This window comes from Leopardus geoffroyi, chromosome E1, assembly GCF_018350155.1.
Source record: "Leopardus geoffroyi isolate Oge1 chromosome E1, O.geoffroyi_Oge1_pat1.0, whole genome shotgun sequence".
Classification (NCBI taxonomy): domain Eukaryota; kingdom Metazoa; phylum Chordata; class Mammalia; order Carnivora; family Felidae; genus Leopardus; species Leopardus geoffroyi.
In genome coordinates this window covers 50,103,154-50,129,842 of record NC_059330.1, presented here as the reverse complement: position 1 = coordinate 50,129,842, position 26,689 = coordinate 50,103,154, and the positions used below count along the sequence as shown (strand labels likewise).

The 26,689-nt window shown below is 40.3% G+C and overlaps 1 protein-coding gene across 2 annotated transcripts in view; it reads left to right on the top strand.

The window, feature by feature from the left end:
* ABCA9 (ATP binding cassette subfamily A member 9) overlaps nucleotides 1–26,689 on the top strand; it is a 63,596-nt gene that overhangs the window by 7,119 nt on the left and 29,788 nt on the right. Inside the window, exons 3-20 of one of the 2 annotated variants that reach the window (XM_045489552.1) lie at nucleotides 388–570; nucleotides 2,034–2,198; nucleotides 3,222–3,325; nucleotides 3,916–4,142; nucleotides 8,643–8,784; nucleotides 9,060–9,245; nucleotides 10,096–10,243; nucleotides 10,876–11,047; nucleotides 11,808–11,869; nucleotides 13,095–13,205; nucleotides 14,084–14,259; nucleotides 15,319–15,438; nucleotides 15,654–15,792; nucleotides 16,429–16,519; nucleotides 19,236–19,375; nucleotides 22,083–22,202; nucleotides 24,378–24,576; nucleotides 26,376–26,542. In XM_045489552.1, the coding sequence (XP_045345508.1) occupies nucleotides 388–570; nucleotides 2,034–2,198; nucleotides 3,222–3,325; nucleotides 3,916–4,142; nucleotides 8,643–8,784; nucleotides 9,060–9,245; nucleotides 10,096–10,243; nucleotides 10,876–11,047; nucleotides 11,808–11,869; nucleotides 13,095–13,205; nucleotides 14,084–14,259; nucleotides 15,319–15,438; nucleotides 15,654–15,792; nucleotides 16,429–16,519; nucleotides 19,236–19,375; nucleotides 22,083–22,202; nucleotides 24,378–24,576; nucleotides 26,376–26,542 (2,652 nt within the window). Of the gene's footprint in view, nucleotides 1–362; nucleotides 571–2,033; nucleotides 2,199–3,221; nucleotides 3,326–3,915; nucleotides 4,143–8,642; nucleotides 8,785–9,059; nucleotides 9,246–10,095; nucleotides 10,244–10,875; nucleotides 11,048–11,807; nucleotides 11,870–13,094; nucleotides 13,206–14,083; nucleotides 14,260–15,318; nucleotides 15,439–15,653; nucleotides 15,793–16,428; nucleotides 16,520–19,235; nucleotides 19,376–22,082; nucleotides 22,203–24,377; nucleotides 24,577–26,375; nucleotides 26,543–26,689 lie in introns of both variants that reach the window. The other variant, XM_045489551.1, reaches the window with a different exon arrangement.

Genomic DNA, 26,689 nt, shown 5'->3' with positions numbered 1-26,689 from the left:
TGGTAACCTATTTCATAACATATGACACTTCTTTATCATTGACGCTCGGGTTTCAACATGACTATAAGCCTTTAGGCCATTCATGAAGCAATCCAGCCTCTAACACTCACATGAAAGTGTGATTAAATGTAGATTCTCAGTGATAACTGGGACCTGATGCCATAACTCTGTCTTGATGCATGGATGCGCATATTTCAAAATATGCAGAGTAAAAGACAAAAGAAAATTGAAACACTTGGGAACTGGGAGAGAAAACTGGTCAAAGCCACACAGAAAATTAAGTGTTTTAAGTTGTTTGTGGATGACTTATCTGTGGTTGAACAGCTATTGATTTGCTTTATTTTTCTCTCATTGCTGTGTAGGAATGGTTTTTCTCATTTCTTCTAGTATTGTTTGCATACCGACTTTCCTCCAATTTACATCAAGTTAATGACTTTCCTCAATTGCCTGCAATGGATCTGGGACGTGTAGATCATTTTAACGATTCTAATTATGTGATTGCGTTCGCACCCGAATCCAAAACAACCCAGGAGATCATGAACAAAGTGGCTTCGGCCCCATTCATGAAAGGTATGTTCTCCTGCAGGTCTTTGCCAAACACACCCCTTTATGCTGGGATTAACTTTTATCCTCATTAGAGTCCGTATCAAAACGAGACAGTCCAGTATTACTCAAATGTGTATTAGTGAGAAGATTCTGGAAATGTGGGACAGCACATGGTTTTTAAATCTCTTCAAATACATAAAAAAAAAAAATTCCGAAGCCATTATATATGGAAAGTGGGATATACCAAATAACTACTTATGGAGTAGTCTCTTTCTCTCACCTCCGTGTCCTGGTAGCCCAGGAGTCCCAGCTCTGGCAGAAAGGAGATGCAGAGGTCTTGGACGGGATATTTACAGGGTGAAGAATATTGTCACCCCAGACAGAAGCCTACGAGGAAGAAAAGGTTCTGTCAGAAAGGCTCAGTAGTCAGCTGGAAGAGACTCCCCCTGGTCAAACCCGGCATACTCTGAGCTCCAACAGGAATAATAAATGCAGTGAGTTGAATCACATCCAATGTATACATGAAATCCAGGCTTTCGTAACGTATTAAAAGGAAACAAATGTTGCTTTGGGAGGATGGTACAAAATCAGCTCCTATTATGAAAATCTGCGTATAAAGGGAAAATACCCGCATTTATCCTATATGAAGTGTACTATTGGATAATCAAACAGATGATGGAAAGCACTGTTCCATAAACATTTTCCACTAGTAAAAAACATATGATGGGAATATAATATCACCATTTTGAAAGTGCCATTGAATTATTGGATCTAGGCACTGAGCGCCCATGGCTGCTAATATCTCAAATAAAAAACAACAACAACAACAACAACAATAAAACCAACCAGAAATCATGAAATCATGACACTCTGAAGAAAGAATACACACCACTTATAGTCTTGACGAAAGTATTGGACCTGAGTCTGATAAGCTTCTCGATGCAGCTGCCAGATTGCAGGAAATTGCGTGGTTTAAGTGGCCTGGGTTTGGTCAGTAACAGTCATTAATTTACATTATATCTTTGGAATAAACAAATTATCTTGAGAAAACATTCTCCAAATTTAATAACTTTACGCTCTCTTTGGAAGTTTGGCCACAGGGACACCATTGTCAAACGAAATTATATATTATAATTATAGCATGTATTTCCACTTTGGATAAATCTGTGTATGTAGGAGTGCTAGTGCTTCTGTTCCAAATTCATTGTGTTTTAAGCCATTGTTTTAAAAGTTTTTTTGCAGGGAAAGCGTGATCTATTTGCGATCAAAGTGATTGCCACATACCTCCGATTTTATCTAGATTTTAGACCCCACCCCCAGTATGACTGTCTTATTTAGAACCAGCACAGCCTTTAGTGAATAAAGAATTTTCACCTAAAATAACTCAAGCATAACTGAATATGGCATGCTGTCTTTGGACCACATAGAAATCTTCTTACTTATTAGCCATCTCCTTCTTTCATAAGACTCTTTCTTTCATATGACAGGAAGAACAATCATGGGGTGGCCGGATGAGAACAGCATGGACGAATTGGATTTAAACTACTCAATAGATGCAGTGAGAGTCATCTTTAATGATACCTTCTCATACCATTTAAAATTTTTCTGGGGAAGTAGAATCCCCAAGATGAAGGAACACAGAGACCATTCAGGTAACTTTCCTACTAGAAATTTTTTTTTTTTTGCTATTACGCCATTAGTCACTAGAGGTCACATGTGATAGCTGAACTCTGTACCCAGCATGTACTTTTCATTTCTGAACATAAATGAGATTCATTCTTCCCATTATTACTGTTAAAGTGTATTTATTTATTTTGAGAGAGAGATCGTGTGGGAAGGGTAGAAAGAGTAGGAGACAGAGTGAGAGAGAGAGAGAATCCTAAGCGGGCTCCACACTATCAATATGAACTACAAACCGTGAGATCATGACCTGATCCAAAATCAAGAGTTGGCTGCTTCACCGACTGAGTGGCTGAGGCGCCCCAAGATTCATCCTTTTTAAAAAAATTTTTTAACGTTTATTTATTTGTGAGAGAAGAGAGAGACTGAGCATGAGTGGGGGAGGGGCAGAGAAGGAGGAAGTCACAGAATCCCAAGCAGGCTCCAGGCTCTGAGTCGTCAACACAGAGCCCGACACGGGGCTCAAACCCACGAACTGTGAGATCATGACCTGAGCCCTAGTCGGACGCTTAACCGACTGAGCCACTGGGACACCCCAAGGTTCATTCTCATTAAATAAAGCCTATGTTTCTAGGTATATTGTTTTATTAAGAAATTATATTTGCTATTATTATTCCTATGTTACTGCTAAATATAACCTGAAAGAGAGATTCTTGTTCAGTGAATACCAAATGTTTTTAAAAAAAAAAAAAAAATCAGTGCTTTCTTAGCACAAGCAAACAGAAGAGCAAAACTCAACAAAACATTCTTGGCTAATTGAGAGAATGATAAGATTGAATGAAAATTTATTAATAACTTGTCTTAAGAACATTCATAAAGCAATTCTGGTGTATTCTTCCTGGGTGTGCTCTACAAAACTCGCCAGAGAAGTCCTACCATACACTATATTATTATAGACTTGGAATGCACTTTTGGAACATTTGAAGTTTCGATTTTTCCTATAACCAAGATTGTCCCATCCCATTGTAAATGGTGGTGTTCTTCTTTCACCAAAGCTCACTGTCAAGTAACGGAAGGAAAGACCACATGTGAAGGTTCAATGTTCTGGGAGAAGGGCTTTGTAGCTTTTCAGGCCGCCATTAATGCTGCTATCATTGAGGTGAGTATTAAGTTAAAGAAGGCTAATCGCGCTGTAAGTTAACTTTTGATGCATGGTGCTGTAATGGGTTGTCCTATCTTATCATTGAATTTATCCACTTAATTTATTTGGCACAATGCACTGAACAACTGCTGTATTTAAGCCACGACACTAAGCCCTGAGGATCAGGAAATAAGTACAATACAGGCACTTTTCTCCAGGGATGCTGGATAGTGAGGGGATAGAAATGTGGATATGGAGTCGTCATAAGAGATTAGGTTCTATCAATTGTGGAATTATAAATGCTGTGCAAGGCAAACAACGAAGGAGATACTCTGATGAGAAATGTCAGCGGAGATGACTAACAGAGGTGACATTTCAGTGGTGACTTTGAGCAAGAGTAGAATTGTGTCCCTTAAAGATGGTAAATAGACATGCTCTAAGGAGTCAGGACAAAACTTGGAGAGTTCCAGGAACTACAAGGGGCCAGATCACGAATGAGCATGGATATTTAAACGTGGAATGCACATCGTTTCTTATAGCTGAGAGACAACGTGCAAGGTGATGATTAGCTCGATGATAACAATTTGTTCACTGATACCTTCCCTTAGATCACGACAAATCACTCAGTGATGGAAGAGCTGATGTCAATTACTGGTATAAACATGAAGATACTACCTTTTGTTGCCCAAGCAGGAGTTGCGACTGATTTTTTCATATTCTTCTGCATTATTTCTTTTTCTGCCTTCATTTACTATGTATCAGTCAATGTTACACAAGAAAGGCAATACATTAAGTCATTGATGACAATGATGGGCCTTCGAGAGTCAGCATTCTGGTAAGTTACATGGTAAGTGTAGTGCAATCTATCACGCGACCTAAATAAACACAGCAAGCTAGCCAATTGGACTCCCTATGAAGTATCCTATTTAAACTTGATTCTTGCAGAAAGCAGTGCATTATAAATGAATGGAATAGATTCAAGCAAGTTTGGTAAATGAAACTTTTCCTTACTTCTTTGAATTAAAGAAAGCCTGATTCCATAGATGTCTGCTGATACCCGGGTCACTGTGCAATAGAAATGATGGTTCTCAGTCCCTAGTTGCCATACGTGAGTGAACCCAAATGTGTAAGAACTTGAGGTTTCTCATGTTTGATGAAATATACATTTCAGGGGCGCCTGGGTGGCGCAGTCGGTTAAGCGTCCGACTTCAGCCAGGTCACGATCTCGCGGTCCGTGAGTTTGAGCCCCGCGTCAGGCTCTGGGCTGATGGCTCAGAGCCTGGAGCCTGTTTCCGATTCTGTGTCTCCCTCTCTCTCTGCCCCTCCCCCATTCATGCTCTGTCTCTCTCTGTCCCAAAAATAAATAAACGTTGAAAAAAAAATTAAAAAAATAAATAAATAAATAAATAAAAAATAAAAAAAGAAATATACATTTCAGATGTCTCGTTAGATGGGGTGGTTGATATCACCCCTGCGTTGAATGAACCAACACTCTGATGACACTGAATGAACAAGCCCATTAAGCTCTTTAAGCACAGAGATTTCTGAGTGGAGGAAGTTAGAACTGAGGCCTGGGTGGCAGGAAATCACGGGTCTTCTCCTGAGCGTTACCACCCCGAGCAAGCTACTTAATCTCTTTAAACCTCAGTGTTCTTTTCTGTGAAATATTGGTCATAGCATCTATTTCCGTTGGCTGTGAGGATTACAGAAGGGAATGTATTTGAAGTGCTTTGCATTGAGCTTAACAAAAAGTCAACTGAATATTAGGTGGCACTCGATAGAAATTTGGGAAGGATCACAGTCTGAGAGGGCAGTAGATGTAAGTGAAGAAACCAAGGAGTGAATCCCCAGTTAACAACAACACATTTTTAACGAGTTTAGCCAAGGGGTGTATTCGAGATACAGAATAGTAAAAGCATGAGTTCTGGACTGAAAAAAGTCATGGTTTGAATTTGCTTTTTTTGCACACTGATGTTATTCTCAATAGTAAACAAGATTTGTAGAATATACAGAATAGATCTAGACATATGCCATGTAGTCTTTAAAAGAATGTTAGGCACTATTCAGTTGAGTAAGAAAATCCCGCATATTTTTTCTTTTTTTTTTAATTTAAATTTTAGTTAACATACAATATGCAATATTGTATGTGCAATATGAGTTTCAGGAGTGGAATTCAGTGATTCGTCACTTACATGTAACCCCCAGGGCTCATCCAACAAGTGCCCTACTTAATGCCCATCTCCCATCTAGCCCATCCCCCACCCACCTCCCTCTGTCAACCCTTAGTTTGTTCTCTATTGTTAAGAGTCTCTTGTGGTTTGTTTCCTTCCCTCTTTTCCCCTCTTTCCCATATGTTCATCTGTTTTGTGTCTTATATTCCGCACATGAGTGAAATCATATGGTATTTGTCTTTCTCTGATTGACTTATTTTGCTTAGCATAATACATTCTAGCTCTATCCGCATCATTGCAAGTGGAAAGATTTCTTTTTTTTATTTAAATTCAAGTTAGTTAACATACAGTATAGCCTTGCTTTCCAGAGTAGAATTCAGTGATTCATCCCTTACACATAACACCCAGGGCTCATCCCAACAAGTGTCCTCCTGAATGCCCATCGCCCATTTTGCCCATCCCCCGACCCAACACCCCTCCAGCAACTCTCAGTTTGTTCTCTGTATTTACAAGTCTGTTATGACTCACCTCCCTCTCTCCTTTTATCTTATTTTATGTTTCCTTACCTTCCCCTATGTTCATCTGTTTTGTTTCTCAAAGTCTACATATGGGTAAAATCATATGATATTTGTCTTTCTCTGACTGACTTATTTCGCTTCACATAATACACTCTAGTTCCGTCCATGTTGTTGCAAATGGCAAAATTTCATTCTTTTTGACCACTGAGTAATATTCCTATATATGTATATTCATATATATATATGTATATATACACACACACACACACACACACACCACATCTTCTTTATCCATTCATCAGTCGATGGACATTTGGGCTCTTTCCGTAATTTGGCTATTGTTGATAATGCTTTTACAAGTACGTGCCCCTTCAAATCAGCATTTTTGTATCCTTTGGATAAATACCGAGTAGTGCAATTGCTGGGTTGTGGATTGGTTCTATTTTCAATTTTTTGAGGAACTCCCGTACTGTGTTGCAGAGTGCATTCCCACCAACGGTGCAAAAGTGTTCCCCTTTCTCCAGATCCTCACCAAAACCCATTGTTTCTTGTGTTGTTAATTTTAGCCACTCTGACCAGTGTCAGGTGGTATCTCATCGTGGTGTTGACTTGTACCTCCCTGGGGATGAGTGATGTTGAGCATCTTTTCATGTGTCTGTTCTCTGGAAAAGTGTCTATTCATGTCTTCCGCCCATTTCTTAACCGAAGACCCCACGTTTTATTGCTGCCAATTGATACCAATTCTGTTTATTTATTTCCTCCAGAAATGTTTAAGCGAGTACAAAAGTGGAGAAAATGGATTGCTGGTTTGGTCTAGAATGGGAGTTTTGTCTGGTGTCTCTCTTTTTGTACAAAAATTGTGTAACTCAATACTGAAGGAAACTTTGCTCACTGTGTTTTTAAAAGAGTAGAAGGGGCACCTGGGAGGCTCAGTGGGTTAAGCGTCCAACTCTTGGTTTCAGCTCAGGTCATGATCTCACAGCTTCGTGGGTTTAAGTCCCACATCAGACTCTATGCTGGTGGCACAGAGCCTGCTTGGGGTTCTCTCACTCTCCCTCTGCCCTTCCCCTACTCACTCTGTCTCTGTCTCTCTCAAAATTATAAATAAACCTAAAAAAAAGAATAGGGGCACCCGGGTGGCTCAGTTGGTTAAGCATACGCCTTCGGCTTGGGTCATGATCTCGTGGTCCGTGAGTTCGAGCCCCATGTCGGGCTCTGTGCTGACAGCTCAGACCTTGGAGCCAACTTCAGATTCTATGTCTCTCTCTCTCTCTCTCTCTCTCTCTCTCTCTCTCCCTGCCCCTCCCCCACTCATCCTCTGTCTCTCTCTTTCAAAAATAAATACACATTAAAAAATTAAAAAAAAAATAGAAATCTACAGACAGAGAAAAGCAAACAATATGCTAAAAAGAAGAGAGAAACCAAATAAATCCAGTTAGGAAGGGGGTAAAAAAAAAAAATCGGGACTTATCCCCCATAAGAAAAGGCTGTGACATTCTATTAATACCGCATACAAATGATATTTAGAAGTTTGTAGGACATGGAGAGATGAAGAATTTCAGATGAATAGAGTGAGTGAGCAAAGGGAATCATTACAATTAGGCAAGACTTCTCAAAAACATGATGGCATTTTAAACTTTGAAGAAAACCAAGTGGTCATTGTGGACTCGTTATGAACCGGTTACCACATTAACCACATAACGTACAACACTTCCCTTAATTCTGTTATTATTTTTCAACAGACAGTGAGGAAGTTAAGCGAGATTAAATAGCTGTCTCTCAGGATCATATAGATACAATGAACAGAGGTAACAGAGAAACCCTGAGCCCACATCTGTATGATTAGAAAGCTGGTTCTCTCCCCCTATAAAGAATTTTCTTCCTGTTACTTTGCCGTTGAGAGCAAGAAAAATGTATTTTCATATCCATCTATGTTTCTGCATCTATCTATGTCCTATGCGTGTGTGACTATCTGTATCTATATCTATTCTATATCTAGTCATCGATATCAAGGGTTAACAAACCATGGCCCCTTTATGTACCGTCTGCAAGCTAGGAATGGCGTCTACGAAAATGCCTTAAAAAATCAAAAGAACAAAAATATTTTATGGTACACAAAAGTTTGTATGAAATTCAGATGTCAGTGTCTACACATTGTCTGCACGTTGTCCGTGCTGTTTCGGCCCTGCAAAAGCAGACCTGAGTAGCTCTAAGAGACCTGTATGGTCTGAAAAGCCTAAAAGATTTACTACCTGGCTCTTCAGGGGAAAAGTTTGCTGAAACCTGCTTCATCACCTGCTTTTTTGTCCACGGGCTTTATATTTTACTGAAAGAAGAAGTCCAGAAACTATACATCATCATGGATGTCTTCCCAGAAAACGTCTTCCAATTAACCTCATTATATCACCCAGTCTGTCTCTTTCTTATTTTGCAATTAGCTACCCATTTTACCTGTTTACTTGTTCATTGTCTACCTTCCCCGGTCGCCTATGAACTTTGGGGACAGAGAAGTTTTCTACTCTACTAGCTGCTGTATTCCCTTAACTCTTGATTTATGGTAAGCTTCCCAAATCATCTGCAGAGTACGTGAATAAATAAAGTGGTAAAGTACCAGCCCTCTGAACTGATGCTTAGTTTCTGTGCTAGGCTCTGCTGGGGGTTGATGTATGGTGGCTTCATCTTTATTGTGGCCACTTTGATGGCTCTTATTGTCACATCCGCCCAAGTCGTCGTCCAAACTGGCTTCGTGGTGATCTTCACTCTCTTTCTCCTCTATGGCCTGTCTTTGGTGAGTTGGTGAATTTAATCTCTCTCTCTCTCTCTCTCTCTCTCTCTCTCTCTCTCCCTCTCCTTCTCTTCGAGAGAGTCATTTCCCTCTGATTCTGATCACACTTGTTTCTGTTCACGGTATTTGAATCTTTGCATGGGACAGTGTCTGGGGGGGCGGGGAGGCGGGGAGGAGGAATGGATATCACATACTTTTGTATTATGATTTTTTTTTTATTATGCTGGTGATGATTCTCAGAGAATTACATACTACCTGAACTTTTTCTCTCCTCTCAGATACCTTTAGCTTTCCTGATGAGCGTGTTGATAAAGAAACCTTTCCTTACGGGTTTGGTTGTCTTTCTCCTCACTGTCTTTTGGGGGAGTCTGGGATTCACTGCATTGTACAGAGATCTTCCTGCATTTTTGGAATGGACCTTATGTCTTCTTAGCCCTTTCGCTTTCACTGTTGGGATGGCCCAGGTAAGAGTTAATGTAGCTATTTCGTTTTTTTTGTTTTTTACAAACATTAAAACAATTCTCTCTGAGGAATTCATGCTACATGTTCTAAGCATCAAAATTTCCATCTACTTCCAGATACATCATCTAAGAAATGGGACAGGTTTTATTTTTCTCTCTCAGCATAAGTGGCTTGGTTTTAAGTTGCTAAATATAGACTGATCCTGGATTATGGATGTGGTCCAGCTTGTACTTTTCATGGGCTGTCCCAGTGAACATTTAACTGACTTAATGCTCAGGAAACATGACCTTTAATATTATCGCAAGTATTTGACAACCAGGAATTCAGTAGAAATAAGTTTTTATTTCTAATTGGCCTGATGTATACGAAACTGAACCTCTTCTCAGCAAATCTGATTCCAGGTGTGACGTCATAACCGTAAAATGCTACGTGTATCTCACGATAATAAGGAAAACTTTCTTCTGTCTTCTGCCCAACGACTGAAGTGCTTTTCACTCCTCTGTGTTTCTATTTTCAGACGGTGTCCCCTGTCTAGAACGCCTCCTTTGTCCACATCCTACACCTGAAGGAATTCTATAGGCAGCCAGCCTCTCCTTTGAGTTTTTACTTCTCAGAGGACTTGCCTACTTCTGCCCATGGATCTCTAAGCCTTTAATACCTCCTTCCACTGACTTCCCAAATCGCTTTTTAGTTAGATGGTTTCATTGCTATGTCTTCCAATAGATTAGAGCTCTGTAAAGACAGGAACTATGTTTATCTTTTCAATCCCAGTGTTTAGCAGAAACAAGACAAAAATAACTCTTAATACTCTATTTCCCCTTTTAAAATTCAATGGGTGTATCTTTTTTCCAGCTTATACATTTGGACTATGACGTGAATTCTAACGTCCATTTGGATTCTTCAGACAACCCGTACCTAATAATAGCGACTCTATTCATGCTGCTTTTTGATGCTCTTCTCTATTTGGCCTTGACATTGTATTTTGACAAAATTTTGCCCAGTAAGTAGTAACATAATTGTAATTCAGTGCAATTTCACTCAGTGCGTTTCTTTAAAATATCTCTCTACCACATGTCGGATATCAATTATCCAGCATCGCTTTCAAAATTTCTAAAATGAGCCCAGAGGTATTCCGCGCTTTGTTTAGAGAATTGCTTTCTAAGATCTTGTTCTACCACAACACTTTAGATTGTTTGTTTCTAAAAAGAGAGATTCGTGGGATGCCTGGGTGGCTCAGTCGGTTAAGCCTCCGACTCCTGATTTCAGCTCAGGTCATGATCTCATAGTTCGCGAGATCGATCTCTATGTGGGGCTCTGTGCTCAGCATGGAGCCTGTTTAAAATTACCTCAATTTTCTCGCTCCCCCTGCGCCTCTGCCCTACTCATGGGCTCGCTCGCTCGCTCTCTCTCAAATAAAAACAAAATAAAAATAAAAAGAGACGCTTATAAAAAATTATGGATAATTATACTCTTAGTGCTTGTATCAGAGCAAGATGGAAAAGCTAGTGCTTGATACTGGGTTTAAGGGTGTCTAAATGCTTCCCAAAGCAGCTGCCTTGATAAGCTGTCCCAGGGCAACTCATCCTTAAAGCGGTGACTGATCCGATATGCAATTGCCTCCTGTTCACGCAGGTGAATACGGACATCAACGTTCTCCTTGGTTTTTCCTGAAATCCTCTTTTTGGTTTCTACACCAGCGGGCTGATCATGTGGCCCTTGAGAACGAAACAGATTCAGACTCTTCACCGCCTAATGACTCGTTTGAGCCAGTGTCTCCAGAATTCCATGGAAAAGAAGCCATCAGGTAATAAACACATTACGTGAAAGTGCACATGGAAAACAGGTCAGGAAACAGAGACCTAGGCGGAAAAACACAGATGTGACGGATTTTCCCAGGGGCCTCTTTGGGTCCACCATGCATGCATCCAGGCCGCTGTACTTACAAAAGGCCACACTCATTGTCAAAAGCAACGTTGTCACCATTTGCATTTACTGCTATCTTATGCAGAACGACAAATATCAGTGAATAAATAACCTTCAAGTTTCCTTTTTGCTTTTTGCTTTTTTTTTTCTCTTCGTTGCGCTGTTCTCTTTCTGTGCTTCCTCGCCTTATAACAGACACTGTCATCGTGTCCCTTGTTATGCGTATCTCCTTTTTCTCTGACACACTTTGTGTCTCCCCTCCTTGCTTCCTGATTAATAAGATGAAAGGGAAGAGGCAGATGATGCAGAAAAGGGGAGCCAGGCATCCAGAGACATGGGAAGAAAACCCAAGTTAGGGTACTCACAGCATGAACGTCCTCCCTTCTGAGATGATGTCCCTGTTTTATTCAATGCTGCTTGCTGTATTTCCAAACAACTAGAAATCCCTCAATTCCCCGGGTCTCTGCTCAAAATTTGCTCACCGTGCCATTTGCTGGTGTCTCCTCAGTAAATCCTTTCCGGCCACCTGGGCCTGTGTGAGGGAAAGAGCCCCCAGATTTTCTCACTGCCCCAAAGACTTGATTTCTCAATCCTCTGTCTACTTCTACAATGTCCTTAAGACATTCTCCTCTTTTTTCCAGAATAAGAAATCTTAAAAAAGAATATAGAAAAGGAAACCACGAAAAAGTAGAGGCCTTGAAAGGTAAGACGCTAAGCTCACATTTGACAAGGCTGTTTGATCTGGCGACCACGCCTCACCATTGCATTGTCTTCGTGGGGGTCCCACATACCACTACTCTCCTCCATTTGAACACATCATGTTTCCTTCCAAACAAGTTAGAAACCGTATAACAATTTTAGGGGCGCCTGGGTGGCTCGGTCAGTGAAGCGTCGGACGCAGGTCACGATCTCGCGGTTTGTGAGTTCGAGCCCCGCGTCGGGCTCTGTGCTGACAGCTCAGAGCCTGGAGCCTGCTTCGGATTCTGGGTCTCCCCCTCTCTTTCTGCCCCTCCCCTGCTTGTACCCTGTCTCTGTCTCTCCAAAATAAGTCAATCAACATTTAAAAAAAATATATAACAGTTTTAGAAAGTCAAGGTGTGCCATAGATACCTTAGGGGTTTGAAAGATGTATGACCATGTCATGATACGCTTTAGTTTCACCTCATCCCCTCCGTAGCCCTAGGATATGATCTTTATTTTTTTTTTCAATTTTTTAAACATTTATTTATTTTTGAGAGAGACAGAGTACGAGCAGGGGAGGGGCAGAAAGAGGGAGACAGAGGATCTGAAGCAGGCTTTGCACTATAAGCACAGAGCCTGATGTGGGGCTTGAACCCATGACCATGAGATCACAACTGGAGCTGAAGTCAAGAGTCAGTCGCTTAACCAACTGAGCCATCAAGGCACCCCTAAATGATCTTTATTGTCAGCCCATTTTTAATGACAAAAGTGCTCTTCTCCAAAAATCGTTAATCACGTAATAATATGCCATGACAATGCTACAGCTATAAAATGTGTATCGTAGGAGATAGCGTTTTATTTTATTTTTATTGTTTCTTATTTATTTTTTGAGACAGAGACAGAGAGAGCACGAGCTGGGGAGGGGCAGGGAAAGAGGGAGACACAGAATCCAAAGCAGGCTCCAGGCTCTGAGCTGTCAGCACAGAGCCTGACGTGGGGCTCGAACTCATGAACCACGAGACCATGACCTGAGCTGAAGTCAGACGCTTAACCGACTGAGCCACCCAGGTGCCCCAGGAGATGCCATTTTAAAGGGAAGAATTTGGGGATGGATTTTATTTTGAATACTGCTAGCCAAATATGCACATGCTATAAGAAATTATAAAAATTTTGGAGAATGTAAGGTTAATATGTAGCTCTGAGTGGGATTTTTTTTTTTTTTTTTTTTTTTTTTGGAATAATGCCAGGTCTGGTATTTGACATATACGAAGGCCAGATCACTGCCCTCCTTGGTCACAGTGGAGCCGGGAAAACGACCCTGTTGAATATGCTCAGTGGACTGTCGGCCCCAACGTCAGGTGAGACACAATTATGGGCAAGAATGTGGGCAAACGAATGAACTGTGCATTTCATTAGCTAATTCGTTTTGCTGGTTCATTTCAAAAGTTCGTAGTCTCATTAACTACTAGTCACACTTGGGTACTTAAGAGAAAAGTTTTACAGGTTTTTTCAAGTTATTCTTTTAATAAATGTATGCCCTATTAGGAAAATCTTTGTGGTGTAAATATTTCAAGATAAAAAGCTTTATATTTACTAATTGGCATTCCGACTGGTTCAAGTGAATCTTTTTTTTTTTTTTTTTTTTTTTTTTTATTTTTTTTCAACGTTTATTTATTTTTGGGACAGAGAGAGACAGAGCATGAACGGGGGAGGGGCAGAGAGAGAGGGAGACACAGAATCGGAAACAGGCTCCAGGCTCTGAGCCATCAGCCCAGAGCCTGACGCGGGGCTCGAACCCACAGACCGCGAGATCGTGACCTGGCTGAAGTCGGACGCTTAACCGACTGCACCACCCAGGCGCCCCTGGTTCAAGTGAATCTTGAGCGTTACGTTTTTAGTCAACAGGGTAGTCCTTATAGGGAAATCTGCATATAAGACTCTAGTGAGGGGCGCCTGGGTGGCTCCGTCAGTTAAGTATCCGACTCTTGATTTCGGCTCAGGTCATGATCCCAGAGCCATGCCATGGGGCCCCATGATGTCATCAGGCTCTGTGCTGAGTGTGGAGACTGCTTCAGATTCTTTCTCCCTCCACCCTCACCCCCCAAAAATAAATAGAAGATTCTAGTGATTGTTTTCCACTTGTTTTTCACTTTAAAATATCTTCAATGAACGTGTTGTCCTGATGCTAACTGTCAAGTGTTACCCTCATGCTAACCGTCAACCTTTCTACTTCTAGGTTCAGTCACCATCTATAATCACAGCCTTTCGGAAATGGCGGACTCGGAAACCATCAGCAAGCTCACTGGAGTCTGTCCACAAACCAACGTACAATTTGGCTTCCTCACCGTGAGAGAAAATCTCAGGCTTTTTGCCAAAATAAAAGGGATTCAACCACATGAAGTGGAACAAGAGGTAGAGGGACATATTCGATGTCACACAGCCATGAACATTAAATTGTTTATCTAGAAAACTCTGGATGTATACGTGCTATTTCTACACAGTTCATCATGTAAACTGCAAAAGGCCCTTAGCAACGAACAGCAAAACGATAGTGGTGTTTTTTTGTTTTGGTTTTTTTTTTTTTTTTTTTTTTTGGCTGCTGTTTTGTTTTAATTTTTATTTATTTTTGAGAGAGAGAGAGAGAGAGAGAGAGAGAGAGAGACAGAACACAAGCAGGGGTCGGGGAGAGAGAGAGGGAGACACAGAATCCGAAGCAGGCTCCAGGCTCCGAACTGTCCGCACTGAGCCTGACGTGGGTCTCGGGCTCAGAACCGCGAGATCATGACCTGAGCTGAAGTCAGACACTTAACCACCTGAGCCACCCAGGCACCCCAATAGTGTTTTTAAAACAAAATGTTGGGTTTTAAACTAAACATCCTTTTTTTCTTTCCTTCTTTCTTTTTCTCTTTCTTTCTTTCATTCTTTCCTTCCTTCCTTCTTTCTTTCCTTCTCTTTCTCTTTCTTTTCTCTTTCCTTCCTTCCTTCCTTCCTTCCTTCCTCCTTTCCTTCTTTCTTTCCTTCTTTCTTTCTTTTCTTTCTTTCCTTCCTTCCTTCCTTCCTTCTCTTTCTTTCTTTCTTTCTCTTTCCTTCTTTCTTTTCTTTCTTTCTTTCTTCTTTCTTTCTTTCCTTCCTTCTTTTTCTTTCTTTCTTTCTTTCCTTATTTCTCTTTCTTTCTTTCTTTCTTTCCTTCCTTCCTTCCTTCTTTCTTACTCTTCTTTCTCTTTCCTTCTTTCTTTCTTTTCTTTCTTTCTTTCTTTTCTTTCTTTCTTTCTTTTCTTTCTTTCTTTCTTTCTTTCTTTCTTTCTTTCTTCTTTCTTTCTTTCCTTCCTTCTTTTTCCTTCTTTCTTTCTTTCCTTATTTCTCTTTCTTTCTTTCTTTCTTTCTTTCTTTCTTTCCTTTCTTCCTTCCTTCCTTCTTTCTTACTCTTCTTTCTTTCTTTCTTTCTTTCTTTCTTTCTTTCTCTCTCATTAGGTACAACAAGTTTTAAGGGACTTGGAGATGGAAAACATTCAAGACATTCTTGCTCAAAATTTAAGTGGTGGACAAAAAAGGAAGCTAACTTTTGGGATTGCCATTTTAGGAAACCCGCAGGTAAGTGGAGCCAAAACTACTGGTGAATGCGATTGAGGAGTCTGGAACTATTGTATTCAATTGGACTGAATTTGCAAATGGTAAATGTAAGAGAACTGTTCAAATGGAAAATTATGGACTAATAGGTATTTCTCCCAAATACATTTACACGTCTATTCTTTTTTAAAAAATGTTGCCTGAAAGGGGAAAATGATTTGCATTTCTCTATGGTGCAGGTTTTACTATTGGACGAGCCGACTGCCGGATCAGATCCTTTGTCAAGGCACCGTGTATGGAACCTTCTAAAAGAGAGGAAATCCGATAGAGTCATTCTCTTCAGTACCCAGTTTATGGATGAGGCTGACATCCTGGCTGGTAATTCTTTTTTTTTTTTTTTTTTTTAGATTCCCCATATAAGTGAGATCATATGGTGTTTTTCTTTTTCTGTCTCTGGCTTATTTCACTTAGCCTAATGCCCTCAAGTTCCATTCATGTCATTTCATGGTGGTTCTTGGTTTTCTTTCATGTATCTTAGTGAGAAATTAGGGAGGATGTGTACAGTACGTGTAGATAAATTCCAACACAACTGCCTTGCGTGTGACTGTCATGAACCAAGACAGGAGACTTGCTGTCACCCTTCTGAGCATCTACATCTCCATGCACCTTGTCCCATAGATGGATTCTGATCCTGTTGCAAAATAACTCATCGGTTGTAAATATGTAGCATGCTCTTAAAAATATCTTCTGTTGTATTCAGTAGGAATGTCAGGTGGCTTGACACAGAACCTCTCATCGTGTGATAACTTTTCTAGAGAGATTAGAGAATAAACTAATGTATCATTTTAGTTACTGGAGGATGAAGAAACTGGCTTACGTATGACTAGAATTAGAATGCAAGTATCTGAGTGGATCATGCTCCTAAAATACACTATTTATGGATGGATCTGTTCTTTGATAAACAATGAGAGAATTACCTGGTAATGCAATTTCTTGTTTTTATTTTCTGCTTAGATAGGAAGGTATTTATATCCAACGGGAGGCTGAAGTGTGCAGGCTCTTCCCTGTTCCTGAAGAAAAAATGGGGCATCGGCTACCATTTAAGGTACAGCCTGTGTTGTTGGGGACACGTTGGAACGTGTCGGGGACAGGAGATCTCAGTATCGGTAGGTTAGAAAAGCCTACAAAATTATGAAGACCATTTCAAGAGAGCTGTGTTAGAATGACCCCACAACTGACCTTTCTTAGCAAGAATGAAGCAACAGGTAGGATTGTAGACACGGGTATAAGGATGAGCGAGCTAAGTTTAAACAAAATTTTTGGAAAGTGTTTTCACAACATATCACTTGCAAAGAGAAATTTAGTGACATTCCAGGCCTTCCTGATCATTTTTCCAATGCTTACTTTCGTTCACTGTGACAATCTCAGTAGTCTCCTCTCTGTTCTCCTTGACTTCATCTTCCCCCTCATTCATTTCTATCTCCTTCTCTTCCTGATAATAATTAGTATGCTTATTTAGTAATGTCTATCACTTATTCCATGTTGGCTGTATTCTGCATTCTTGCTAAGATAATTTATGTATGGAATATTCATAGAATCATATTTAATCCCTCAGATAACAGTAAAAAGATGGTATTAGCCTCTGACATGTCAAAGAGTTTTAATAATCTGCTCAGTCTCACATCATTTATAAGTGGCAAAATCTTTGGACCAAGATTCTAGGCGTGGCATGAATCTCTTCCTATCCCTCCCACTAAAAAAATTAATATTTCTTAAAACATAATTTAAGTCACTTCATCCTCAGTGGTTACATGTGGTTCAATTCCCTCCATTATTTAGTCTGAGTGTTTAACCTGTTCAAATCTACCATTCCATCATGATTGCTTAGTATGATCCAACGGAATCAGTACTTTCCAACTAAAACGAACCACTTGTGGGGCACCTGGATGGCTCAGTCAGTTAAGTGTCCAACTCTTGATCTCAGCTCAAGTCTTGATCTTGAGGTTGTGAGTTCAAGCCCCGCATTGGGCTCCGTGCTGGGCATGAAGCCTACTTAAAAAAAAAATAAAATAAAATGAATCACTCGCTGTTTTCTAAGTATGTTCCATGGTTTTGTTGTCTTCTCTCCGCTTAAAGTGGGATGTCTGTTTGACATGTCCTCCAGTGACCCATTTTAACCAAGTTCACATCTTATCCATTCTTTTATTTATTTACTTAGAGAGAGAGAGAGAGAGCACTTACAGGAGGACAGAGTGAGGGAGAGAAAGAATCCCAAGCAGGCTCTGCACTGTCAACGTAAGGAGCCCGATGCAGGGCCTGAACTCATGAACTACGAGATGATGACCTAAGCCCAAATGGAGTTGGATGCCTAACCGAGTGAGCCACCCAGGTGCCCCCCGATCTTGAAGGTCTTTTCTGAATATTTTCTCCTTAATAAGTATTCTCTTTTCTGGAACCCTGAAAACACTATTTTGAATTGTTGCCTTAGACAATTTACTTAACTTCTTTGATCCTCAGTAATTTCATTGATGTAATAGTGGTAATAATACCCACATTGCAATTAAGGCTAAAAACATTGAATGAATGAACACTTGACAAGGTGCCAAGTGCTTAACTGACTTAGCTCAACTTCCCTCACTCACTTCTTCCATAATTTGGTGCTTTATATTACTGTTATGTTCCAAACTCCTCTAGGGAATGTACTGTATTCCTTCTGTTTGGGATCCTGGATAGCATATCACATAAGGGCCTTGTAAACACAGAATAGTTTTAATTAAAATGGATTTTTCAGGTTTATGTCATCAAAGTCAACTGTGATGCCCTCACCATTCGATAGCCTCAGGAAATTTCAATGGGTGTGACTAAAAATGGTGTTTCTAAAATCCAATGATGGGGCGCCTGGGTGGCTTAGTCCCATAAGCATCTGACTTCAGCTTGGGTCATGATCTCAAGGTTCATGGGTTCGAGCCCCATGTCGGGTTCTGTGCTGACAGCTCAGAGCCTGGAGCCTGCTTCAGATTCTGTGTCTCTCTCTGGCCCTCCCTCGCTCGCACTGTTTCTCTCTCTCTCTCTCTCTCTCTCAAAAATAAATAAAACATTTAAAAAAATTTTAATATGTAAAATCCAATGATTCATGAAGAACTTTATATGTTCTCACCACAAAGGCAGATCACCTTTGACTTGAGTAAGTTTTGGACCAAAAAAAAAAAAATTGGATAACATATATTGAGGGTTTACTTGGTGCAAGGTTTGGTACGATCACACGCATGCTTTATTTTATTCTGTCTTTCGAGATTCTTTGAGAACTGACTATTGGAAAACTGAATGGAATTTTGATGGAAATTTGGAAACTTGATGCTGGAAGACATTAAGCCTGAGTTCTGGAATGTATATCAGTGGGACATAGGACCATGTTCTTAATGACTGTACCATACCACCTCTGTCTTTGTTTTCACCATGTTCGTGGTTTTTGCAAAACCCTTTTATTGCAAAGGGAAAATTCAAAACTGAGCTTGTGGATAGATGGAGACCAAATCGGGCATTTCTTCCACTTCACCCCAGCCGACATCTAGCTGATATATCTCTTGCCTCCAAATAATAACCCTTGAGTTATTATCCCTACACCAGTGCCTCTAGATTATACAGTTTGGACTATATCATTGTGGACCCTATCTGGACTACATATTTTTAAGTCTTGCTTATTCCATGATCCTAGCTACATGTATTTTTTTGTCTCATAAATATTAAGGAAGTGACAAGCAATTGTTTGTAGAGATGGTGGTGGATAAAAATGGCTTTAACACACTCTTTTTAAATGTCAGTTTGCACCTGAATGAAATGTGCGATCCGGACAGGATAACATCACTTGTTAAGCAGCACATCCCTGAGGCCAAATTAACAGCACAAAGTGAGGAAAAGCTCGTATATATTTTGCCCTTGGAAAGGACAAACAAATTTCCAGGTAACAGAACGTAGACACCACGGAATGGTTTTTAATGATGTTACTAACAATAACAGTGGCGTTAAGAATGATGGCTGACATCTTTATGCTTGCTAAGTGCATGGAACTGTGCATTAATCATTTAACATCCCCCAAAGTCCCTGCTAATATTAGCCCCGATATCCCCAGAATACTTATTAGTACACTGAGCCCAAAGATACTCAATATGTTTCAAGTGGAAATATGTGCAGTTAAGGGGTGCAGGAGAACATCAAGGTAAAATGAGGAATATTCAGGGCATTTGTTTCAGGAATGAATGAGAGAGTGTGGTCTGGACAAGGAGAGGTCTGTGAAAAGAGGGCAGAGTACTGAACGGGGCCTAAAGGAATAGCATGCCAAATGCAGATAGATGGTTTTATGATCAACATCGTGACATAATGTTGTAATCTCAGTAACTGAATAGTAATGACGATCCCCCTGTGTGTTGCCAAACATTCTAAATTCACCACTTTGAGGCAAGTACAAAAGCCCGGAAGCTCATTGCTGTTCCCACTTTTCTACCTGGTCTCCCAATATGCTTTCATTTGCCAAGAGTTTTGAGGTAGATTGCATTTTTTTTAAGTGTAACTATAAATATGTGTGTACTTGGACTTCAAGGAATTTGCCAACTTTTAATGGAGGATACTGGCTCCATTGCTACCTGCTTGAATCAATACGCCTGCATTAATAATCATGGCTAATATAGAAATATAGCATCAGACAGTGGAGTGCAGTGGTTGAAAGCTGGAATTCTAGAGCCAGACTGGGGAGATTCAAATCGCAGCAAGGCTGTTCCTAGCTCTGTTATCCTGGACAGGTTATATCACTCTTCTGTACCTCAGTTTCCTTATTTGTAAAAAGGGGATAATGATAGTATGAGCTTTGTAGTTCCTCAGTTATGAGGATTAAATGATTAATATACTTAAATCGATTATTAAAATATTAAATATAAACACAGAACCTGGAAAAACACCTGACATGGAACAGCATCTAAGTTCACAGCATCTAAGACAGCTTCAGCTGTAGGAGGTGCTACCAAGAAAGACACGGAAGGAAACAATGCTGCCACAGATGACCACAGGGGAAGGGAAGGAAAAATAAGATGAAAACAGAGAAGGAGGCAAACCATAAGAGACTCTTAAATACAGAGAACAAACTGAGGGTTGATGGCGGTAGGGGGTGGAGGGATGGCGTATACGGGAGATGGGCATTGAGGAGGACACTTGTTGGGATGAGCAGTTGGTGTTATATATGTAAGTGATGAATCATGGGAATCCAGTCCTGAAGCCAAGACTGCACTGTATGTTAGTTAACCTGAGAATAAATTTAAATAAATAAATAAATAAAGTGACACGCCAGCATTTCCTGATGCATGCTCATTTCAAATATGTTGAGAAAAGATGAAATGTATTTATCTTAGAATCAGTGAAGTAACTGTACTCTTGGACGTATGCACCACGTCTTGGATACTTGTACGCTTGTGAAAACAGAAATCTTTATGAAACCCATGAACCCAAGCGTTCCATGATTATGTTTTAAATGCATTTCAAAGGTGCACAATTTAGAAGAAGGCTGAAAAAGAACCAACCCTTAGAACTCATTGGAAATCATGACGACATCTGTATTTTTTATTTATCTAACACACTGTTAAGATAGAAACCTTTCATTTCTCCCAATATTTGAATTATCTTTTATTCTACTTCCAACCTTCCTGAACTGCCCAAAAATTATTCCCAGTATCTTTAAAAAAAAAAAAAAGTAACCTTCAAAATCACTAAAAAGACCTACCTTCGTTGAGAACTCTGTGTAATCTTCATATCATAGTCAGACGCTGGAAAAGAGAGAGTGAATGCAAAGTTATGTACATTGTTTTCTCTTTAATTTATATATATTTTTAAACTCAGGATGATTGCATAGCACCTAATTATCTCTATAAACATTAGTTCTTTTGCATGTGTGATGAAACTGCCTACCAGTTATTCCTAACAGCATTCTTCTCTCAGCTTTGGGGATAATATTCCTGAAATAATGGGGTTTTAAGATTGAACATTTCCTGCCTTAGTTCAGGCTGTTGTAACACATACCATAGACTGGGTGGCTTACAAACAACAGAGACTTATTTTTCAGAGCTCTGTAGGCTGGGAGGTGTCAGATTTGGGTTCCAGTACAGTCGGGTTCCAGGAGATACCTCTTGGGGGTTGCCAAGTACTGACTTCACCTTGTATTCCCACATGGCAGGGAGCAGGGAGGGGAAGCCAGCTTTCTTGTGACTCTTTCAAAGGCACTAATCTCATTGATGATTATACACCTCCTAATACCAACACACTGGAGGGTAGGGTCCCAACATATCTGTGGGAGGGACACAAGCATTCCGTCCGTTTATTACACTCCCCATAATCAAACAGAATTAATTTTTTTAAAAAGAGAGTAAACAAAACATAATATTTTTTTAAAGAACACTGCATATGTAGTTTTCTAATGAAACATAGATGTTTACAATTTTATACTCAAGACTCAGAAACACATTGTAGTTTAGGTTATTTTAGAAATAAGGGAATGTCTGTACCATAGCTTTGTTTCTTATGAATGCTGTTGGCCTATCACACGTTTTCTATTGTTGAAGAATACAGCTATTACCAATCTCATTTCACATTATGTTCTTTTGTTGTATTTTTGTGCTTACTTTTAGATCTTTACAGGGATCTTGATAGATGCTCTAATCAGGGCATTGAGGATTATGGTGTTTCCACGACAACGTTGAATGAGGTATTCTTGAAATTAGAAGGGAAATCAGCTATTGATGAATCAGGTAAAAAAGCAAACCAAAAAGAAGCTTTAATTTTATCTTTCTGTAGACTACCCGATCTTGAAAATACACTTTGAATGGTGAGGTTATATGCTTTTGGAGCTGCTCTGATTCAGTCTGGTCTTGGGTAAACTTAAAGCAGAGAAGAGAGGTATCTCTTCTGTCTCCTTCTTCCCTTTTCTCTCCATGCTGGCCCCCATTCTTGAATTCCTGATTTTGCACCACATGTCTTACTAAGGGTAGAGCAAGGCACAAGACTAGATCCTCATGGAGCAGACAATAAGTATGTAATATAAGTGCCACAGAGAAAAGAAAATTAGAATTGTATGTTGACAGTTACTTTTCTCGTATCAATTTGAGGATATTATTCCAACGTCTTCAGGTTCCATCGTTGCTGTTGAAAGGTTTGCTGTCAGAATAATTGTCATTCCTTGGAAAGTCGTCTCTACTTAATCTAAGGCAATTCCTTATTTCTGGTTTATGTGTCATCCTACTTGGTGTACTCTTTACTAGCTTCTTTTATTTTTTTTTCATTTTCTATTTTTTAATTGAGCAGGTTTTTAAAATTACCTCTTTCTCGGGGACCCTTGGGGGTCTCAGTCAGTGAAGCCTCAGACTCTTGATTTCAGCTCAGGTCACGATCTCATGGTTATGAGATCAAGCCCTGCATGGGCTCCAGGCTGACAGCATGGAGCCTGCTTGGGATTCTCTCTCTCCCTCTCTCTCTGTCCCTCCTCTCCTCCCACATGCATGCTCTCTTTCCTCCCACATGCATGCTCTCTCTCTCTCTCAAAAATAAATAAACTTAAAAAAAAAACATCAGGACGCCTGGGTGGCTCAGTCAGTTAAACATCTGACTTTAGACTTCAGCTCAGGTCATGATCTCACGGTGTAGGAAAACGTAACCCACTTGGGTGGGTTCAATTTCCTTAATTGAATTAATTTCAATTCAATTCAATTGAATTAATTGAATTAATTTCCTTAATTGAATTTCTCTGTCTCCCTCTCTCTCTGCCCCCTACTCTCTCTCTGGCAAAATAAATAAATAAATTTAAAAAAAAAAAACACCTCTTTTTCCCTTTTATCCACTTTTGAAGTTATATACTTATGGTTATACTTAACTTTTAATAGACATATATTATTGCTTTCTAAAAGTCTAGAGTAGATCAGTTGCTCTAGGCTTGTCTTCCAAAAGAGGTCACTTTGGTTTTTAATTTTCAATCATGACTACTAAAAAAAGTATTGTCTCTACCAATTTTGTATTTTCGGGGCTGGGGGGGCGGTGACTGGAGAGGGTTCTCTATATACCAGCTTTTCCACCTCAGTCAGAAATACTAAATAGCTTATCTTTTTGCAATGAGTAGATTTTTCTAGGCTAAATATGGATTTCTTTTCATTGATTTCCTTAGAATGAACAAAGTCCTTTAAAGCTGTAGACACAAAGCTTTTTTAAAAGAAAATACAAGGGGTGCCTGGGTAGCTCAGTGAAGCATCCGACTTCAGCTTAGGTCATGATCTCACGGTTCGTGGGTTCGAGACCCACGTCGGGCTCTGTGCTGACAGCTCAGAGCCTGGAGCCTGCTTTCGATTCTGTGTCTCCCTCTCTCTCTGTTCCTCCCCCACTCACATTCTGTCTCTCCCTCAAAAATAAATAAAGATTACAAAAAGAATTTTTTTAATAAAATACAAGATTTCTTTTATTATGTCATTAGTTTTTCTTCTTGTATTATACCTTATTTATTTACTTACTTACTTACTTATTTTGCTTTGTTTCCTTTAATAGTTGCTCTAGGGGTGCCTGGGTGTCTCAGTCCATTAAGCGTGGGGCTTTGGCTCAGGGTACGATCTCGCAGTTCATGAGTTCAAGCCCCACGTCAGGCTCTGTGCTGACAGTTCAGAGCCTGGAGACTGCTTCGGATTCTGTGTCCCCCTCTCTCCCTCTCTGCCCCTCCTTTACTCACACTCTGTGTCTCTTTCTCTGTCTCTCTCAAAAGTAAATAAACATTTAAAAAAAATTATTTTTAAGTTGCTCTAGAAATGCCATGAATTAGGTTATTCACATCTTTGCCCAAGATTTCTACTCTGACACCATTTGGTGAAAAGATACGGTCATAGAAACACATAAGTAAAGCGCATCTAAGCTGACGCAGCATAAATTCCTGATTTTGTGTTTTATAGACACTGGAATTTGGGGAGAGTTACAAAGTCCTAGGACGAAAGACACCGGGAGCCTTGTTGAGCTAGAGCAAGCATTGTCCTCCTTTAACGAGACAAAGAAATTAATCAGTGGCGTGGCTCTCTGGAGGCAGCAGCTCTGTGCCATAGCAAAAGTTCGCCTCCTGAAGTTAAAGAGTGAAAAAAAAACTCTGTTGACCATGTGAGTACCTGAGGGTTTCAGATATGTTTGGTCCGTGCTCTGAGCCCTTGCTTACGGTCTTTCACAACACAGAAAGCGATTTCTAATTGCTTTGGTGGGTATGTAATTAAACCAGGTTAACCGGTTGGGGGGTTTCTGTTAATTTCACACAGAACCTGCTCTCCCCAAAGGGTTGAAATAGTGTTTCAGAAACGTGGCAGTTAGCACGTAGGTCCCATCCCCCAGACTTGCCTCTTGACCCAAGGAGCCCTGTGCCAGCCTGTGTCTTCGCCCCAGCTTCATGCTGCTGTCTGGAACCCGCTTGATTTCCCTATAGCTTCGGGCTCTTCGCTGAGTAATGCGTCCTTGCAAAAACCCTACTCTCCAGGCGGGACTCATTCAGAGAAAAAAACATTTGTTAGCGCCTCTGCCTATCACGCTATGTTTGCATATCTGCCACACTTATCAAAATAAATCAGGCGTGAGATTTGGCTCTGGGGGGGTGATTAGACGTACACTAAAAACCACGCTACAAGATTAGGCAATATCGGCAAGCAGAGTGTCCAGTATGAGAAAGATTATGCTCCAATATGAGCATCGGAAAAAAACAATTTTCTACGGGGGAGAAATTGAATTTGGTGTAGGAAAACCTAACGGTTAGTTAAGGAAAGAAAGAAGGATGGAAATTCAGGCAGAGGGGGCAGTACTGAGTCCGGAGCCACCTGAAAGGTCAAAAGGTCGATTGGTATCAAGTTAAGTGAATTACAACATAAAGTACACGGAAAAGTAAAAATAACTTTGATGCTATATTACATACAGCTGAAGAGCTGGGCTTTGTGAATAATGAGGAAATACTGACATTTTAGTTTTTATTTGGAAAGGTGATTGACATCATTAGCACAGATTGCCAGGAAACCTAATTGGGCAACAGCACAAAATGGTTTGGAAATAGAAGACTCTGGAGACAAGAAAAACAGTCATTGAGGACAATATTGAAAGAGGTCAGGAAGGAGATAATTATGGTCCAGACTCGAAAAGGGGAAGAGAAAATGTTTCTAGGCATGTAATAATGACGATACGATAGACATTTTCTTTTCTTTTTTTTTTTTTATGATAGACATTTTCAACCATTCAGAAAAGGGACTTTACCAGAGACAAATGAGTGGAAAATGATTGGTCCTTGGAACTTGGGTTTATGAGAAAATGTTATAAGTGGGAACAGGAGGGGGAAAAAGTTCAGAGTGTAGTGATACGCCTGGGCGTTAGTGATTTGCCAGCAACGGTGGTCCAGAAAAAGGGAGAAACGCAAGAGGGAAACAGAGGGAAGAAGTGGGAACTGGAGAGAGATTTAAGAGTCCTACTCAGCCAGGGGCGCCTGGGCGACTCAGTCACTTGAATGTCAAACTTTGGCTCGGGTCGGATCTCACGGTTCTTGAGTTCGAGCTCCCCATGGAACTCTTTGCCATCAACGAGCCCACTTCAGGTCCTCTGTCCCCCTCTCTCTGCCCCTCCTCCTCTTGAGGTCTCTCTCAAAAATAAATAAGAGCCCTACTCAGCCAACATCATGAGCTTGAATGACATTTCCAAAAGCGGGGGAGGCTGGGGGGAGGCATTTAGAGAGAGAGAAAGACCAAGCATAAATATGTAGAAGCCATTTCATTTTAGAGAGAAGAAACGGGGAGGAGGTGGGAAGCATGATTCATTTGTTTGGTTAGTGTCTATAATGTATTTCTATTATCATACCCATTATCTACTCAAACTGAAAAGTCTACAAAAGTCGCTATAGGTGAATTTTTTCTTCTGCGTTCTCCTCCATGTAGATTGTTGCTTTTTGGCATCAGCTTTTGCCCTCAGCTTTTGGAACATCTATTCTATGAGTTATATCAAAAGAGTTATTCTTGGGGACTGGCTCCTAATATGTACTTCCTCTCCCCGGGACAACCACCCCAAGTTCCTCTGACCCCCCTACTGGTCATCAATAAAACAGGTAAACATGGGGCTCAAATGTAACTTTTCCGCGTCACTCCTGTTGAAGGATTCCCCGGGCAGCATAAACCATGAGGGGAAAAATAAAGTCTTGTATGTTTTAGAAAACACATATGAGGCCAAACAAGAAATTAATTTAAAAAGTGAA